General features: G+C 34.2%; 1 protein-coding gene across 6 annotated transcripts in view; it reads left to right on the top strand.

Moving 5' to 3' along the window:
• The window catches only part of COP1 (COP1 E3 ubiquitin ligase), a 306,374-nt gene that overhangs the window by 104,911 nt on the left and 181,913 nt on the right, over window positions 1–19,550 (top strand). For 4 of the 6 annotated variants that reach the window (XM_074222097.1, XM_074222096.1, XM_074222101.1 and 1 more), the window contains 2 exons: window positions 3,862–3,919; window positions 5,408–5,449. In XM_074222097.1, coding sequence (XP_074078198.1) covers window positions 3,862–3,919; window positions 5,408–5,449 — 100 coding nt within the window. The remainder of the gene's footprint in view (window positions 1–3,861; window positions 3,920–5,407; window positions 5,450–19,550) is intronic. The other 2 variants (XM_074222102.1, XM_074222099.1) reach the window with 1 other exon arrangement.

Here is a 19,550-nt window from a genome sequence, read left to right as displayed (position 1 = left end):
ATATTTCAGATTGTATTTGGATTTCCTTTACAAAATCTTTTCACATAATTTAAGGAGGAGTAGTTACTTTCCAGTTTTCTGATTATTTTGCTCCAGCTAACAGTTCATCCTTGTTTATCTAGAATTACATCAGGAATAGTATTACCCCTTTATGGTTCTTCTACCTTTTGAAGGATGAAATTATCATTACATAAGACAAGAAGTTGTTAGTTGCTCTGCTTTTGGCAAAGACAGCTCCAGTGAATATGAATATTTCAAGTCCCCATTCACTGCTCTATCATAACTCTCTGCCTGACTTATGACCTCTTTCCTTTAATCATTTGTCTTCATCTGTCCTGTACTCCCCTCTTTTGAACTTCTCCTGAATACTTTTAGTCATATACATAGACATACATTTCATCCCATCAATTCTCAGTGATCTCTGAAGTTAAACTTGCTTCCTGATATTAGCACCTGAAATTCACCTCTTCTTTTTTCCTTTTAACTTTGAACATTTTTATAGACATTTGATGCTAGCATTTTGATCTTCAGTAAGCATTTATAATGTTCCTTGTTCAGTGTTCAGTATTAGGCATACAAATATAAACAAGCATTCTAATGGGGGAAAACAAATGCATCTGTAAGGATAAGGATGGAGACCAGCACAGTGATTTTATTGAGGTTAGAATCTTCTTTGCCAGTTTGCATCTTTGATAATTATCTAAGTAACTTATCTAGGGTCAGATGTGGTACTGGAACCTAGATCTTTCTCCTTACAAGTCTAGCTTTGTCAACAACATTGTATTCAATTTATAACTACATATAGAATAAGGGATAAGATAAATATGAAATAATTAATTTGAATGTCATTTGTGAAGGTGAATACTAGCATTTCAGGAAATCAGAAACAATCCTTATTGAAAGTGAAGATGCTGATGAAGAACAAATTATTGAGATGTGTCTTCCAGAGAGAGATTGTAAAAGTAGAAGTGGTGAGGGAGGACAGTCCAGCATGGGTATGACTGAGGTTATGAATATCTTTTTCTGTTAGCTTTTGAACTTTCTGAGGATAGGGACAGGGGTTTATTTTTTGTTTTTGTTATGCCTAATATTTAGCATATGTCTGATACATAGTAAGTGTTTGATATTGATTGATTGTGTGATCAGTCAGAAATTAAACCTGTTTTCAAGTCTGATTTTATGTCATACCACACTGTTAATAAACTTGAGTTAGATTAATGAATTAGGGAACCTATAGGTGTGTGTAATGCAGGGGGTTTTTTTGCATTAGCAAAAAATAAAATAATTATACATTTTCCTAATTCTCATACATAAATCAATAATCATCTCAATAGATGGTCAGTTTCATGAATCTTAGAACACATATTGGATCATTTCCTCTACAATTGACTCAGCATAGGAGCCTATGATGCTACATTCTTATTTCATGGATAAAGTTGAAATTAGGCAGATCATTAATTTAGAAAAATAGCAATCCAATTTTTTTTTAAATTTATAGATATAACTAACACAAAGAATAGAGATTATTCAAGTTACTAACACAAAGAATAGAGATTATTCAAGTTACCCCCAATAAATGAAATCAAAGCTCTGAATGTAGAAATAAGAAGCCTAAATTAGTGAATCACTAAGTGGGTATTCAGTGTTTCCAGACACTTTAAATTCCAAAATAAAACAGTCTATGTCCACAGGAATTTATTGTTAGTATATAATGTGTTGACACATAAATGTAGTATATATAAATATAAAATACATAATGATGTTATAATTAATCATCCTGGTATAATGGGAAAAGGCCTCTTGAATAAAGGAGCTGGTACTTGTTTTCTCTTGAAGGGAGCCAGTGGTTCCTAGAGAAAGATTTAAAGAATAGGAAAATTTCAGGCATAGACAGAGTTGGACAAATACACCTAGATGGGGGAGAGAATACTGTCGATATGAAACAGCTGAGAGATCCAAAGTTGGAAAATGGATTGGGAAAGGAGACTAGTCTGGAAAGATGTTCTGGGACCAGATGGTGAAAGAAATTTAAATGCTAGAGGAGTTTATATTTTATCTTGCAGAGAATTAGGGGAAGAATTTAGTCACACCTGTGTTTCAGTCAGGCCATTTTGGCAACTATGTAGGAAAAAGAGAATGATTTGGAGAGGGAGGAAATTGGATATTGGGAGATTTATTAGAGCCCTATTTTAATGATCCCTGGAAGAGGGGCAAAAGGGATTGGCCTAGGATGATTTTGCATTAAGATCAGTAAACCTTAATTCAACTATGCACAGGGTTCTATAGGCACCCCTGACTTGGGGACTCCTACCTTTAAAGTTGATAAAATAACCATTCTTGTTGAGAAAATCAAATTGATTCTGATTGCATTTTGAGATTCTATTTATATCACCCCCAGTATGTTGTAAGATTTCATAAGCCATGTTTCTCTGTCTCTGTGTTAAGTTCAGCTTTCCTGTCTGTGCTAAGTTGTCCCATAAATCACCTTAAAAGAAAGATATTGCTCCACACATTTTACTGACTGTGTACAATTAAGGAAGACCAGTTATCTTGGTAACAATTAACCTTGTATGATGCATATGAATGCCAGTAAGTCTGTTATCTCAGCAGTGCAAGGAAGTCTAGACTCTTATCCCATATAGCTGGACACTACCAATGACTTTTCCCTAGCCAGAACATGGAAGAAGGAGGGGTTGTTGCTAGCTCTGCCTTCCAAACTTCCATCCAATCACATTGTTTTCCAACATCATACTGTTTTATATTTCCTTTTCTTTGTTTTCTTGTACTTCGCAAAACTATATTAAGGCTGGTGAAACCTACCCCAATTTCTTTGGTCATTGAGAGGAGCTATTGACTTTTATTATTTATTGGTTACTGCAACTCTAATTAATAAATGCTCAGCTCCAGTATGTTTTGTTTTATATTAATGTTCAAATATAACAGTGCTCTAGAAAAATTCAGCTTTTGTTGATGAGTAGTATTTAAAGCATAATATTCCAGGAGTTAAGCTATGAGAATTTGTACTTTGACTAGAATGTGGGGGTGCAGTCAAGGTCATGGAGAAGGTTGGTTCTGAATTGAAAGAAAGAGGGCGATATTTCTGACATGAGATAGAGCACAGCTCTTGAAGGAATAGGATCTGACAGTAAAGATTCAAAAGTGAGAAAAAGAATGAAAATAGAAGGTGAAGTATAGATACTTTTTATGTAAAGAAAGGTGTAAGAGAACACAGGATAGGTGGTTTGGATCCAACCAGATTGAATGATTCTGTAGACAGCAATATTTTTGTGTAGAGGAATGATAGTGGAATGATATTGGTAGATTTAGGTAATTGGACAGAAGTGTGAAAAATGGATTGAAAAATGGATAGACGAGTCCAGTAGATCAGCTATATGATTTCCTCAATTCAAGGGGGAGAAAAAACATAATCTCTTGCCCTAGTAAGTTGCCTCGAGGTGGGGCTCTTTGTGGAGAATGATAGCCCTGCCTGTTATGAAAGATTTCTAGAGACAGAAGTCAGGACAAAATCTTGTCCCCTTTGTTTCCTTTTAGTTCTCTTGGAGAATGATCAGAAATGAATGCCCTTGGTTTGTTTTATAAATTAGTGAAATAAGTTTGATACTTTTTAATTTTTGATATTTGATATGGATTTTTCAGGACTTTATTCATTATATCTGGGGTGGTGGGAAAAATAGGTGTTAACAGATTATTACTGCATTTTTCAATAGTGAATTTTTCTTATAATGTAAATACTCCAGTTGTTAATGAAATTTGTTAGTTATCCAGATTTTCTGTTGATAGGAAAAGAAAATAATAATAGCACTATTGATGAAGCCAAATTTCTTTTTCTTCATTTTACAGTAGTATTATTGATTCCACGGAATACAGTCAACCTCCAGGTTTCAGTGGCAGCTCTCAGGTAAGAAGCTACATTGTTTCTTTTTTATTAAAAAAAGGACAGAAAAACTTGAATCTAAGAACTTTGAAACACTCCTTCAGCAATCTAATTATATTTTTAAAAATCTCACTTTAAAGTAATGATATTGTTTCCAAAAGCATCACATCTTTATAAATTATTGTATACTGGTATGTGAAGAAAACAAAGTAGACCTTGTCTACAGGGAATTTAAAGTTTTAATAATAGAAATATGATATTTACAATGAGAAATATTATACAAGATAGTGTGTGACAGAATCAAAAGACAGATTAAGACAGAATATTCTAGGATCAATTGAAAATTTGAACTTTTATATTCTGAAGAACTGTTAGAGAATAGGAAGGGAAAATGATGAAATTATACTTGTTACTTATGTCATTAAACTTTATAAAGTAGAAGCACCTCTTTTATCAGTATAGTCTTTATCTTTTGTTTACATTAACTCTAACAATAAAAAAGGAATTTTGAACGTGCACATCAGAGAATTGTATAACCTATCAGGTTGTGAGTTTTTTCCATTAAATAGTGAGATTTGAATGCTAATGATAAAAACTGCTTTATGCTGTTGGGATTATCACTCCACTATTTAGATAGTATTTTACATTTTCTTTGAAATCTTAAATGGTAAGCTTAACTATGGGAAATGTTTTAGAAAGTCTTGTGCTAATGTTGAAGACTTTGGTTTGATCTCTTAGAGCTTCTTTATGCCATTCTATCCTCATCTATAATACAGGGATAATACCACACTATTTATCTAATTGGATTGTTATGGAACTAAAGCAATAGTAAATGTTGAAAAGACTTGAAAGTAATAAATACATAGATACAAGATGTATTGTCTTAGAGATGGTTGAGAATATTTACCTTTATGGTTGTTTTGGTATGATTTTTACATGTTGATTGAGTTGACTTTTTATTTAGAACACAGAACATTAGAACATTTTGTTTAGAACATAGTCATTTGAATACCATAGTGAATCATTTTTCTTTTTTGGGGAATTTGTTTTTCTCTCCTTTATATTTTTAAGGAGTTTAATTTATTTAATCACAGACTGTCCAGTCCCTTTCAGTATCAGAAAATTTTTGAATGCTTGAGGTCAGACATAAATTAAACTAGACTTTCAAAAAGTAAATAATGTGTCCCTCTAACTACTCATGTATCTTTCAGGTAGACTTGAAGATAAGTTTAAAATATCCTTTGAACAGGAGGCATTATTTGAGAATTTATGAACACTTTCAGGTTCTTTATATAATTTTTTTTAACGAGGAAATTTATACTGAAATCTAGAATATCAATCTAACACACTAATTCTTTAGGTAATCATTTACTTGTTTATTAATATTTAAGTATACTACCTAGCAGGATCTTGTGAATGAGCTTCAGAGTGAGTTGGATCCTGCAATTTTTGGTTTGTATGTGTTCAGACAAACCATTAAGTACTCTGACTCTTTTTAGGATTTATTCACAGAGTTCAATTGTATTGAGAGGAACCTGGTTCCATAGTTACTTGGTAAGTCTCTATTTTGCTCTTCAATTGAAATCTTAGTAACTGGATTTGTGGAGTTTAAATGAGAATTTACCTTTTAGTTTTCACCATTTTTGAAATAGGTTAAAATAGTTGATTGCTAGTTAAAAAAGTACATAGGCGTATTAGTATTTGATTGAGGTGATTTCAGCAAAGTATTACGTTATATAGTCAATATTATTAAACATCAGACTATTTAACCTCTGTCCTTCATGAGTTCATATTGCACATCATTGAATTTGTTCAACAAACATTTATTAAGTTCCAGTAATGTACTATGCTAAGTGCTACAGAAGATACAGATACTAAGAAATGGTCCCTTTCCTCATGGAAATAAGGCAACAAAATAGAGGAAGTGGCATTTGAGCTAAGACTTGAATGATGTGTACCATTCAATGGCCTAAGATTGGTGGAGGGCATTCCAAGTTTAAAGAACAGTATGAGAGAAATGATAGTAGGGATGGTAGGAATGGTAGAAAATACAAAACTTTTTCATAGAAAATCTCAAATGGTTCAGGTTGGAATGTGTGTGTTAAAAGAGAACATATTTGGGAGACCTTTAGGATAGCAACAGTGACAGTAAAAAACAGATTTCCTTTTAAGAAAGGCAGAAGATAAATATTTTCCCCATATTATTGACTAATAAACTTGAATTCAATTCCAATAAAATTCTAGATAATGTAAAAAAGTATGGTTTATGAGCCTCTAAAAAGGGAAGCAATGATTATTAGTAGTCAGTATTAATTCATCAAGAATATTTAACAGTTTACTTTAATAACAAGATTTTAAAATGATATTTTTTAAGTTGGCATTTGATAACCCTGTGGATAAGAAGGAAACAGACATGTACTTATGATGAGTTAGATGAGTTTGGGTTTGGTTGATTGACCATATAGTAAAGAACTGTGATTAATGGATCATTATCAACCTGATATGAGGTGTTAAGCAGAATAGTCCAGAGTTTTCTCCTTGGTTCTATTGTGTTGAAGACTTTTGATCAGTGATTTGGATAACAGAAGGCTAACCAGCATGGTGAAAAACTTTGTGCTAATACAATAAGGAGACTGAATGAAGGAACTGGTATTATTTACCTTGAAGATGACAAAATCTAAGATGGAGTATGTAATAGATAGACAGAGTTTAAATTTATTCTTCTTGGTCCCAATAGTCAGAACTTTGAATACTGGGTAGAACTTGGAAAGAGACAAATATTAAATTTGATACAAAGAAAATATTTCCTAATAGTTATAGCTGTATCACTGTTTTAAAATTACACACACACACACACACACACACACACACACACACACACATGCATATACCTCTTTCTCTTTCTCTTCCCTATCCCTGGTCTCATACTCATACTCTTTTTTTCATCTTGGTCTTGAAAATCAGTATCATAAATATCAGTGTGTATATGTGTGTATGTGTATATACTTACTCTGTCTCACATACATGCACATACACACACAGATGTAGATAGATAGATATAGATATATATATTTCTTCATGCCCAAGGAAGAAACCTGGAGCAAGAGAAGATATACTGCTTGCTTGCTTTTTTTTTAACAAGGGGTTTTTTTTTTGCAAGCCAATGGGGTTAAGTGGCTTGCCCAAGGCCACACAGCTAGGTAATTATTAAGTGTCTGAGGCCGGATTTGAACCCAAATACTCCTGGCTCCAGGGCCAGTGCTCTGTCCACTGCACTACCTAGCCACCCTACTGCTTGCTTTCTCTGCTTTCCTCATTAAATAAACTTTTTTTTTCTGAAATTCACTGTCAGCATTTATATCACCCTGTTCTTATTCTGATTATTTTAACCATATGGATCTCACATAATGATCATATTTTTCATCTTATTAAACTATAATGTAATTTAAAAAAATTCATGAAGATCTTTCTTCTACTTTCTCTTCTTTCCCACCTTTGGGAAAGCAAGAAAAACAAAATCTACATTACATACATGTATGATCAAGCATAGCAAAAGTCCTTGGTTGACTCTGTCCTCCCCCTCACTCAACATTTTTATTCCTTTTGTTGTTGCTATGGTTTTGCCAGTATGATAGGTGTGAAGTATTTCAGATTTGCTATAATTATGTTATTTTTAGTATTTTTCATATCAGTTGAAACCATCTCTACTCTCATTGTGCTTATGGTCTAATAGGAGAATCAGGTATATATAAATGTATGCAGTTTAAATGTGTAGTTGATGCTGATGTTTGTCCTTCATCCTTGAAGAAGACCACAACAGCAGGGCAATGATGGCATGACAAGCACACAAACTAGATTTGAGAGAGGGGGAAGCTGTGCTAAGTCAGCAGCCTCATTTTCTCCTCCAGAGTCATCAGGATCCAATGGCCAGATATGAATCTGATGCAATGAGGGTTAAATGACTTACCCAAAGATCTCACAACTAATAAAAGTCTGAGGCTGAATTTGAACTCCTTTCCTCTTGATTCCAAAGCCAGTGTCTATCCACTGTGTCACCTAGCTGCTCTAAATGTAGAATTAATAAATATAAAGAGTTGTTAAATGCTATGAAATTTGGAAGGGAGGGGAAGTAGCCTCACTTTCCAAGCTCTACTTTAGCAGTCATACTTCACCATTTTTTTTTGTTCCTCATATGAGGTACTCTCAGTTATCTTTTGATAAGCTTGGGTATTTTCCTTTTCAGAATTAACCAGTTCATTTCCTTGATCATTTATTTTTTCAACAATGGTTGTAATCTTATATGTTTTAAAAATCAGGGATTTTTCAGAAAAACTTGTCATAGAGATTCCCTCCCTTGCACTGCCATCCCCATTTCCCTTCAGATTTTAACTGTGCTGATCTGTTTGAGCAAAACTTTTTCATTTTTATGTAATCAAATTTTGCATTTCTTCTTCCATGTTCTTCTTTATCTCCTGTCTTATCATGAATTCTTTTCCTGTCCACAGTTGTGAACCATATTTTCTTTCTTGCTTCTTTAATTTAGTTATGATATAATCTTTTATATCTAGTTCATGTATCCAGCTGGAATCTTCCATTGTGTGGTATATTTTGTGCTATCTTGGTCTAAAATTAATTTCTAGTAGACTACTTTTAAATTTTCCTCTGCTATTTTTGTTGATATAATATAAGAAATTTTTTTTTATATAGTAACAGCAACAATAATAACTTGCATTTAACTGCATTTCACATTTACTAAACACTTCAAAAATATTTTCTCATTTTATCCTCACAACAACCTTGGAAAGTAGGTTCTGTTATTAACATTTTTCCAAATAAGCAAATTGAGATAGATAAAAGTTAAGTGATTTGTTCTGAGTTACACAGCTGAGGCTAGATCTGGATGTGTTTTTTCCTGATCCCAGACCCGGTATCCTAGATACTATACCACCTAACTAACTGCCTCTAGGAATTTAAAAACATTAAAGAAATAAAGATAGAAAAAAACTTTGTGTCACCTGCAAATTTGAAAACCTGCAATCTATTATTTTAGATTAAGTAATTGATAAAAATATTCAGGAAAATGCAAGTTAAGAATAAATTCCCATAATAATCCAATAGTAATCTTTCAAATCAGCAATGAACCATGTTCTCTTTTATGTTCAACATGTCATTATGTTCAGCTAATGTCATTGTTGTTAAAATTTACATATTTCCAAGCTTATGGTAGCTCCTATGTTCTTTATGATATTTCTTGTTTTTTTTTTTTTTTCAGGGCAAGGGGGTTGAGTGGCTTGCCCAAGATCACATAGCTAAGCAATTATTAAATGTCTGAGGTTGGATTTGAACTCAGGTACACCTGAATCCAGGGCCAGTGCTCTATCCACTGTACCACCTAGCTGCTCCGCCCCCCGCTTATGATATTTCAATCATCAGTTTGACAGTGAACCAGTAACCAAATTTGCTAGTTTCTTTGGCATGCTACAAGATATATAGTTCACCCAGAATAGATGATTTAAGATAATCCAATTTAATCAGGAGGTCTAACTTCATTATTTTTGTCTTCCAGTTCAAAGATCTTTCCTTTTTTAGTCAGTGATCATATTGTCCTCAGCAAACATCCCTCTATAACTCCTCCAATGTAGCTTAAGAATCTCCTACTTTTGGGGGGGAGCCTTGGTTTTCCTTAGTAGCTGATGTTCAATTCTGAGCTTTTCCAGTCTTGATATTGTATTTTTACATTCATCCTCTTACCTGACTTTGCATGTTTATGTATATTTTTATATGTGCCTGACTTTACATGTATATGCCTGTATATATGTATGTGTATATTTAATCTTAAGTTGATTGGTGAATTCCATCTACATGCCCATATTTAGAAAATTCTTATTTTTCTTCATTAGAATAATAACCTTTTGAGTTTTCAAACTTTCTTCCTTCAGAGGTTCTTATCTCTTCTGAGCTGTTTCACTTTACAGTTTTAATCCAGGGGATCCCATCTCTTTTTCCTAAAACTTGTCTATTAGATTTTGTTTTATTTTTTTTTAATTATTTACTTCATTGACCTTTCTATTTTTAAACCAGCACCAGATCTTTTTGTTTTTAAGGTAGTTAGAGTTAAGTAATTGACCCAGGATCACATAGCTAGTGTGGTTGAATTTGAACTCAGGTCCTTCTACTGCCAGGACTGGTGCTCTATTCAATACTTCACCTTAGCTGCCTCACTAAATCTTTTTGATGATTTGTAATATAATTTGATAGAGAGTACTATTGTGTCCCTGTCCTTTCTGCTCTTTTGCTATCTATTTTCCTTGGATTTTTGATGTTTCTTTCCAGATGAATTTTCTAGCTCAGCATAAGAAATCCTTTGAAAGTTGGTGTGACTTACAAGTTCTTTCAATATCTTGGAACATAGTTCATCAGATCTGATGACTTGTATTCATTGAAGATAATGTAGTGTTATCTTCTTATTCTTTCATTTTGTTTTTCCATTTTTTAAATAATCTTTCTTTTTTTTCCTGTCTGAAGATTGTTTTTGTGTGTGGGGGGGAGAGTAAAATCACATTAATTTATAAAGAAAATACATTAAATAAATTTGAGTTATCACAAAAAAGCAAGATATATTTTACCGGGAAGAATACAACAGAGAGCCACATAAGAACCAAGATGGTACAGTAAAAAGAGTGCTTACTCAGTAAACCTAGGCTCAAATCCTTCTTGAAGATTATTACTTGTATGGAAATTGTGTGCAATTCTTCAGCCTTAATTTCCTTCTTTACAAATTGAAGCAATTGGAATGAAGGACCTCTGAAGACCCTTTCAATTGGAAATCTTTGATTCTAAATACCACCTTGTTTATACATGGTAACACATATATTAATTTCAAGAACTAAGCATTATTAGTAACTATGACAATTAAAAAAAAATCCTCAGGTATGCAGTGAACTGAGCTGCTATTATTTGATCAATCATTGAAGGTAAAATTATCTCATTAGTACATATTATGATTCACCTCCCCCCAAAAGAATTCTCTCCATAGTTGAGCTTGAACGCTTCTTAGGACAGCCTTGAACTAGAGTGATGATAGCCACTAATAAAGTTGTTTCTACTACGACAACATCTATATATTTCTAACATTTTTTCACTCTTTCCACTCCCTTCACTGTGAAAGTTCCTAGCCTCCTCTTCTTTTTTACGCTTTCACTTTTGAACTAAGCTCATTACCTGAGAAATTGTTTTGACCCCACCATCATTGGGAAAATTCTTTTTCCCCTTGGCGACAGCATACTGATCCCAAGGTCTGTACTCTAGGGCTCTAAACAATGAGAAAGAATTTTCTCCTCATGATCTCACATCTTCTTCATATCCTTCATGTCTACTTAACTGCAGAGGGTATAGGGTGCATTTAGGGAGGTCTTGTATGCCTAAGCAGTGACTATAACCCAGTAAATTGTTTCAGCAGATGGCCTAAATCAGGTTGAGCATAACTGAGGGATTTTAGGCCCTTTGGTGAATTAGGTGGGAGTCTGCCCCAAGAATATGTAGACTTTTCCTGGTAGAATGGGCCTTAGGGTTATCTTATCATTTCAAGCAACAGTGGGATTTGGAGCCCCCTGGGTATCTGAACAGCCTTTTGAGGACCACATGGTTCACCTCCCGTTATAAGAAAGGGGCTAGAAAATCAATAAAAAAACCCCCAAATTCCTCTTGTTTCAAGAGAGTTCAATAGCTACAGTATCCAAATAGCAGCCCTGAGAAAAAAACAAGGGGGATCTTCGAAGGTCAACTTACTAAAATTGGAGTTGGATACATGTTTTTTGGAGTGGCTGCAGTGAAGGAGAGTGCTATGAAACTGGTGCAGATTTTGCAAACAAACTTTTATACTTGCCAAAAGGAGTGAATAATAGGCTCATGACAGTGAGATAGCCACTTGCAGGAAAGCCCCATGAGTGCCTGTGTTTCCTCCATGTTGAACCCTGATGAGGTCAAAGAAAAGTTTAATGAAGACCTTCATAATCAGTGTGATAACAGAGAACCAGCTTATAATGATAGATGATTTTAATGCTAGAGAAAGCTTAGACTACCAAATGTGGCAGGAATTCCTTAGGAGGAATAAATTGGAAACAGCTACAGCAGCAATGGTCACTACTGAAGATTTGTGCATCTCATGACCTTCTATCATTACACTGTCTTCCGTTTAACTAAATGCAATAAAATTTTGTAGATGCACCTTTACAGCAAACATTGGCATCGAATAGACTAGGTCACTGTAAGGAGAAGAGATAGAGGTCCAGTGAGAGGATCAGAGTGCTGGACTGGTTATATAGACTCTCTAAACTTTTTGCATTTGTCACAAGGGGCTCCCCTGAGGATGATGATGAACAGGTTACTTACTGTCAGATGAGATGAGTACTTCTGTGAGCAGAAACAGTTCTTAGCTAACTTGAAGGGAAAGCCATAGTGGAGCAGAAAAGGAGTGGGCAGCTTTCAGAGATCTGGTATACAGTTCTGCCTTTGCTCATCTAGGCCAGAACACTCACTCACAAACAAGACTGGTGTGATGAAAATGATAGGGAAATACAGAAGCTGCTAATGAGAAACTGAGAACTCCATAGCATTTAACAGGCAGGATAGTTCACCATTTCTAAGTAGACAACATTTAACTCCATCAAAAGCAGAGTACAAGTGAAGTTTAGAGAGATGCAGGACTGTTGGCTCAGTAAGAAGGCAGTTGAAATTCAATTTTGCACTGGTAGTAACTTTCCAAGGTACTTTTATGTTGCCCCCAAGGCATTTATGGGCCAAAGATGTATGCTGCATATCTCAGCCACTCTTTGCTGATGGAGCTTTATTAATTGGTGATAAGGACTTGATCCTAGAGAAATGGGCTGACCACTTTCATAGTGGTTTTTTTTTTTAGGTTTTTGCAAGGCAAATGGGGTTAAGTGGCTTGCCCAAGGCCACACAGCTGGGTAATTATTAAGTGTCTGAGACCAGATTTGAACCCAGGTACTCCTGACTCCAGGGCCGGTGCTTTGTCCACTGCACCACCTAGCCACCCCTATAGTGTTCTTAATAGTCCATCATCAATCAATGCCACTGAGCATTTATCTCAGGTTGAAGTCAGTCCCTCTCTGGCCAAATTTCTTATTGAAGAAACCATTTTGAAAGCCATTAGACTTCCCTTCTGTGGCAAAGCACCTGGTGCTGATTCTGTTTTTTAAAAATGTTTATTTAAGGCAATGAGGTTAGTGACTTGCCCAAGATCACACAGCTAGGCAATTGTTAAGTGTCTTGAGGCCGGATTTGAACTTGGTACTCCTGACTTCAGGGCTGTTGCTCTATCCACTGTGCCACCTAACTGCCCCTGCTTATTCTATTTCAGTTGCGATGTATAAGGTCAGGGTAATCCATAGCTCATACAAAAGCTGATGGAAAATTTTTGGGTTATATGGCAAGAGAAGATTATTCCCCCAGGACTTCAAGAATACTTCCATTGTCCATCTCTATAAAGTTAAAGAGAAGAGATTGTCCTGTGACTATCATGGACAGAGGGGATGTCTCTCTCTCTCTCTTGGTCATTACTGGCAAGATTCTTTGGCAAGAATAATAAGCTGCTCCTTCACCTAGAAGATAGTCATCTCCCTGAGAGATGAAAACACCATGTGGCTTCAGAAAAGGCTGAGAGAATGGTTGATACAGTGTTTGCTGTCTGAAAACTCCAGGATAAATGCCAGGAATAGACCAGAGGTCAGCAAATAATGTTCATCTAATCAAGGCTTTTGATATTCTCATTTGTGAGTTCTTATGGAAAATTTGTCAAAATTTGGTTGCCCAGAGAAGTTTATAGGTTTTGTACATCACTTTCGTGATGATATGCTGGTCCTGGTTTTAAATATTGGATGATTCTCTTGCACTTTCCTGGTAATCAGTGAAGTGACACAGGGATGCATGCTTTCTCCCTTCTTAGCATGATGTTTTCAGCAGTTTAAGCAGACAGCTTCAATAAGAGTGAACATAACATCAAAGACAGCTTGCCTCACTGATGGTAAATTATTTAATTTGAAAGGCCAAGACTAAAGTGGAGGGAGAGTTGGTGCATGATTTTTTTTTTTGTTTGCAGATGATTGTGCAGCCTCTGAAGCACAGTATGAATCCATTCTCTATTGCTTTTGCTAATTTGGGCCTAAAACCAGCAGAAAACACAGATGCTCCCCTAGCCAACCTCATATCTTCCTTATGTGGAACCATTGGCATCAGTAAATGAAGAAATTTTGAGGACTGTGGATAAGTTTACCTAACTTGATAGTGTCCTTTCCAAGGAGGTACATACTGACAATGAGAGTTGATGCTTGCATTGACAATTCATTTTTCAAGAGGCTCTGAAGGAAAGTATGGGAGAGAAGAGGTATTATTAAGTTGCCTACCAAATTCAAGGGCTGCAGAGATGTTGTGTTGACCTCCTTGTTACCTACTTGTGAAACCTGGACAGTCTACTGGTGCTCTGCCAGAAAATTGAACAGTTTTACTGATCCCATTGGGTTTCTTCTCCTTTTAGACACTCAGGTCTTAGATTAGAATTGTGGTTAAAGGTTTAAGTGAATGACACTATTTTGGTATTGATATTTAGAGAGACTGAAAAAGTTTCTCAGTAAATTTAGATCAAGGGCTTTTGAGTAAATACTGTCTTAACATGATTCTGAACTAGGTTGTCTAGAGAAGGGTTGGGGTTCTTAATGTGTTCCATAAAATTGTCATCCAAGATTTATGTTTCCATATTTCAGCCAGTCATCAAACAGATTAAGCCTTTAATATGTACCTAACACTGTCTTATGTGCTGGAAACAGAAATAGTAGCCAGAAAGAAATTTAGTCCTATCTTCACAGAGTTTGCATTTTAACAAGGTGACAACACAAAAAAGGTAACTCAGAAGTTTTGGGTTGAGGGAGAAGAATGAACTTGGTGTGGGGAATGAAGAGATGATGGATTGCCTGGGCTCTCTCCTGAAATACAGACTCTTAATATACATGCTTTTATATCAGTAATCTTTTGCTTTTTTCCTGACAATCCTAAATGTATCCTTCTTTCCTGTGATAGATTCATAACTGTATTTTTGATTATCTAGTAGAATTTTTGTTTTGATGTTTTACATTTCCTGTCATTAAACAGACAAAAATAAAAGTTTAGTGCACTGCACAAATCAGTATACCAATATCCATCTGTTTATATAGGACATATTGCTTTCATATTTACTATGAATGCTGGATCTTTTTAAAATTAATTCAGGTTGTACCTAGTAACCTTAGCCAGTATCCTTGTATATTGTTTTGTCTGGCATTATTTGGCTTACATCTTGGATTCATTAATTAGATTGTTTATAATTTTCAGAATTTGTTTTTTAAGATTTAAGACATTTAAAAATAAACAAGGCAGGATAACCATCTGAGTTTTGTAATGTTGACTTACAGTGAAGTTTTAGTTAATTTGCTTTATATTTTTCCAAGATTGGCTCCCTGTTGTTCATTATTCTTAAGTCACAGTGAAAAGGAAAAAAAAAACCCAAACTACAAATCTGTGTTTATTCTTTAGCTAAAAGATTTATTTTAAGATTTTTATTTTATACTTAAATTTTCTTAATTCATGGTCTTTTTAAATTAGCTTTTTTTCCCCTTTTCTACCTCCTTTTTATACTTGACAGATCTTTTGGATATTCTGTTTGTGTCTTGAAAACTTTTAAATTCTTTAATTTTAAACCTTAGATTTTACAATTCATGTTCTTGTTGGTTTATTTTGTTTTGATTGGAACTCTGAAATTTTTAAAGGGTTCAGTATAAAGTAATAAATTTATTATTTTTTCATTCCAATTTTGCTGGAAAAATAAGGACTCATTCATATCTTCAACAATTTCCAAATGTCAACAGTACAATTAACTATTGTCATACTAATGTTAAGATTTGACACATTAATTATTTTACTTCAGAATAAGGGGCTTTTCTATGATGTCATATCTAGTATTTTTTATTGTTATAATTGGAAACATTTATCTTTAAATGATTTCACTGCTCTTATATTTTTGGCAGATTGATGAGACAGAATATGTAATGGAATATTCTCCATTGTGTCTTACCTCTGTTTTCAATTTAATTCTGTTAAGAGTCAGTTTTTGTTGTCATGAAATTTTTGAAGACTTTTTTCAAAAATCATGTATAAAATTGTCTTCTCATTATTGACTTGTTCTACAATCATTTTAGCTTGTTGTGGTTAATTTCATAGCACCATATACCTTTTTATTTGCACCTTTTGCTTCAGTGTTTGAAGATTGTATGAACAGATGTCTGAGGTGGAGTTATGTTGGAGTTCTTTTACAGTATCTAGCCATTTTAGAGCTAACATGTAGTTGATATATCAAACATTCCTTTAGTAGTAAGTTTAAAAGATAAAGTTGATAAAAATTTTAAAAGATTACAAGAAAATGTGTATTTCTTAATAGCATTGTAGCTAATATGCAATTTATGTTCATATGTATTATTATCTAAGTGCTAGTCATGAATTGTGAAGACTTGCAACTTTGGAGGCATTTCCATCTTGTTACTCCATTCTTATCTGTTGTCAAGGTATATCAACTTTTCATTCCCTTCTTACTTACACAGCCACCTTCATTGTTCAGCACATCATTGCCTTTTGCTAGGCTCTCCTTGCTCCTCTCTATCCTGCACACCGGAGGAGTCACTTAATGGTTGTAGCTCTTATTACTCCCCTTGTGCTCTGCAGTAGCCAGCAATTTCTGACAGGATAAAATTTAAATCCTGTCACAGAATGGCTTTTATTTATGTTTCCAGTCTTATTCCCATCACTCCCTTTAAGTACTATTTGTTCTAATCAGAAGTGGCCTCGTAGTTCATCCCTATATATGGTATTTCCTCTCCTGCCTCCACATTTTTTGGGAATACATTCCCTTTATACCTTTCCTCTGAGTTCATTTCATACATCTCAGGTGCTACTTTTCTTAATCCCTCCCTTTGCTCCTTTTCCCTCATTCTCATGCTTCCCCCCCCCTCCTGAAATTACTTTGAATCATTTGTTAATTTTTCTTACTTTTGTATTTGCTGTGTATTTTCTAATGTCCCTATATGTTGTCTTTATTTCACTAGATGATCTTACTAGCTCTCATGATTTTAATGCATTTTTATTCAGATGACTCAGATCTACTTGGCTAACCCAAACCTCTCTCCTAATCTCCAGTCTGTATTAGGCATCTTGATCTAGATGCATCATGGATATTTAAAACTTAATACATTCAAAACTATAATCCTTATCTTTTCCCCTAAACTCTATCTTTTTATTACTGTCCTTGCAGTTACCCCATCTCATAAACTGTCACCCTTCTTCATTTTTCTCTCATCCAATCAAATTGCTGAATTTTAAAAGTCTTTTTAGTTTTATCTTCATGACATCACATATTCTTTCTTTTCTCCTCTTGACATTCAGGCCCTTGTCATCTCCCATCTAGGCTATTGTAGCAACAAGCTGGTTGGTCTCCCTATCTCAAGACTCTCCTCACTCTACTCAGCTATCAAATTGATATTCCTAAAGTCCAAGTCTAACCATGTTGTTACCCCCTTCTCCTCCTCACTTTAACTTAGCTTTTCCAGTGACTCCCTATTACCTTAAGAATCAAAAATAAAATACTATTTTGCTTTTTAAATTATTTGTAATGTAGTTCTTTTCTATTCTTCTGGTATGCTTATACCTTACCCTCCTCTGGATCCTATGTGGCACAATCATGTTGACCATTTGGTTACTCCTTGAAGATGTCATTCCAACTCCTATCTGAGTACTTTCACTGACTATCCCCCATGTATAGAGAACTATCTTTTCCTCTATGATGACTATTTTTTCCTAACTTGCTTCACTTTGGTCTCACCCAAAGTCCAGTCTTCTACAGGAAACTTTTCCCAGCCCTCCTTACCTCTTAGTTTTTCTTGCATGTATCTTTTTTTATATAGAATTATCTTTATGTTGAGTCTCACATTATTAGACTTTGAACTCTTTGACAGAACTTGCCTATTAGCACAATGCCTGTGACATGGTATGCCATTATTAAATGCTAGTTGACTGGACTAGATTTATTCTTTAGTGGAATAGAAATTTCTTGAGTACAAGTCTTTGTATCCCCAGCATTTAGCAGAGTCTCTTGCACATTGTAGGCACTTAATATAAGTTTGTTGAACTTGAATTAGAATTTGGGTTGAATTGTCCGCTGACACCAAGCATTTTCTTGGATTGTAGAGCTCAGAGTAGCTCATACAGATATGATCATTGTACAGTTTAACTGGAAAAATAGAATCATGGAAAAAGTTTAATATTACAATTTTGAAAAGCCAAATGAGTGTGTTCCAAAACAAGTGAATAATTTCTAGGAAGCAAGAGATCACTGAATTGAAGTGACCTAGAAGACAATAGAATTCAAGTGAATACCAATAGCTTGAGTAAAACATGATTTAGAAAGTAAATTTGTCACATAAAATCATTAACAAGAGCAAAACAAGCTAAAAATATTTATTACTGTTTTATATTGTCTATATTCTTCCTATCAGTGCATATAATGTAGAATTAATTGTATCTATTATTTGTGGAATATTTTAATAATATTCCTCATATCCCATAATTATTATTTGTGTCCTAGTCCCATAGATAAAGTATTATGTCACTTTGGCCAGAAATAATAAACTGGGATAGCAACTTTTCTACAAAAACTCATTATTTGTCATGTGATTTTTAAAATATATTGTCTGTTATAGACCAAAAATGTTATGATATAAATCATAATGTGGTTTGTTGAACATTGGTTTTAGCAGAATTCATGTACCCTATCATTTTATTTTAGATGATAAACATTCCAATTAATTAATGATGTTCCTATAATGATTGTTAAACTATTTAAGATACTTCTCCAAATAATAGAGTCTGTACTTATGATTTCATTACATTGGAACTTCTACCAATGAATTTTATAGTCTTAGGATATAACCTCGAAGATTTCTTTAGGGTCATTGAGCAAATGTGCATCAGAGATAGATTTAGAACTCTTGTCTTCCTGATACTGAGACCATCAGCTTTTTTTCTTTTGTGCTGTATTGCCACTTGAAATTAAGGTTTTTAAATTTTAAGTAATCTCTGTTATTTGCCTTAAGGCCTGGACCCTCTTTGCTGGCCACTAAATCAAACAGTCTAGCCTAACCTACAGATTTATTTTATTGTGAAAGTTTGCTGATTCTTTCTTGTATTTTACCTTGTACAAGGCAGATTTCAGATATTCTTTCTGTAGATGTTGAATAGCTGACATTTCATTGCTTTTAATCATTGCTACTAGTTTTTCAAATAAAATTTAAAAAAATCTATTCAGTCTCTGCTATTTCCAGATACTGCTAAGACACTAATGACACAAATTCAAAGAATGAAGCCATTTTTACTTTCTAAGAGCTTATATGCTTAAGAGAATTTGATATTTTTTTTAAATTTAAGACAGTAGAGTTAAGTGACTTGTCCAAGGCCACACAGCTAGGTAAATTATTAAGTTTCTGAGGCTGGATTTGAACTTAGGTCCTCCTGACTCCAGGGCTGGTGCTCTATCCATTGCGTCACCTAGCTGCCCCTA

The sequence above is a fragment of the Macrotis lagotis genome, chromosome 2 (genome assembly GCF_037893015.1).
Source record: "Macrotis lagotis isolate mMagLag1 chromosome 2, bilby.v1.9.chrom.fasta, whole genome shotgun sequence".
NCBI classification, from domain to species: Eukaryota; Metazoa; Chordata; class Mammalia; order Peramelemorphia; family Peramelidae; genus Macrotis; species Macrotis lagotis.
This window is presented reverse-complemented; position numbering and strand designations above follow the sequence as displayed.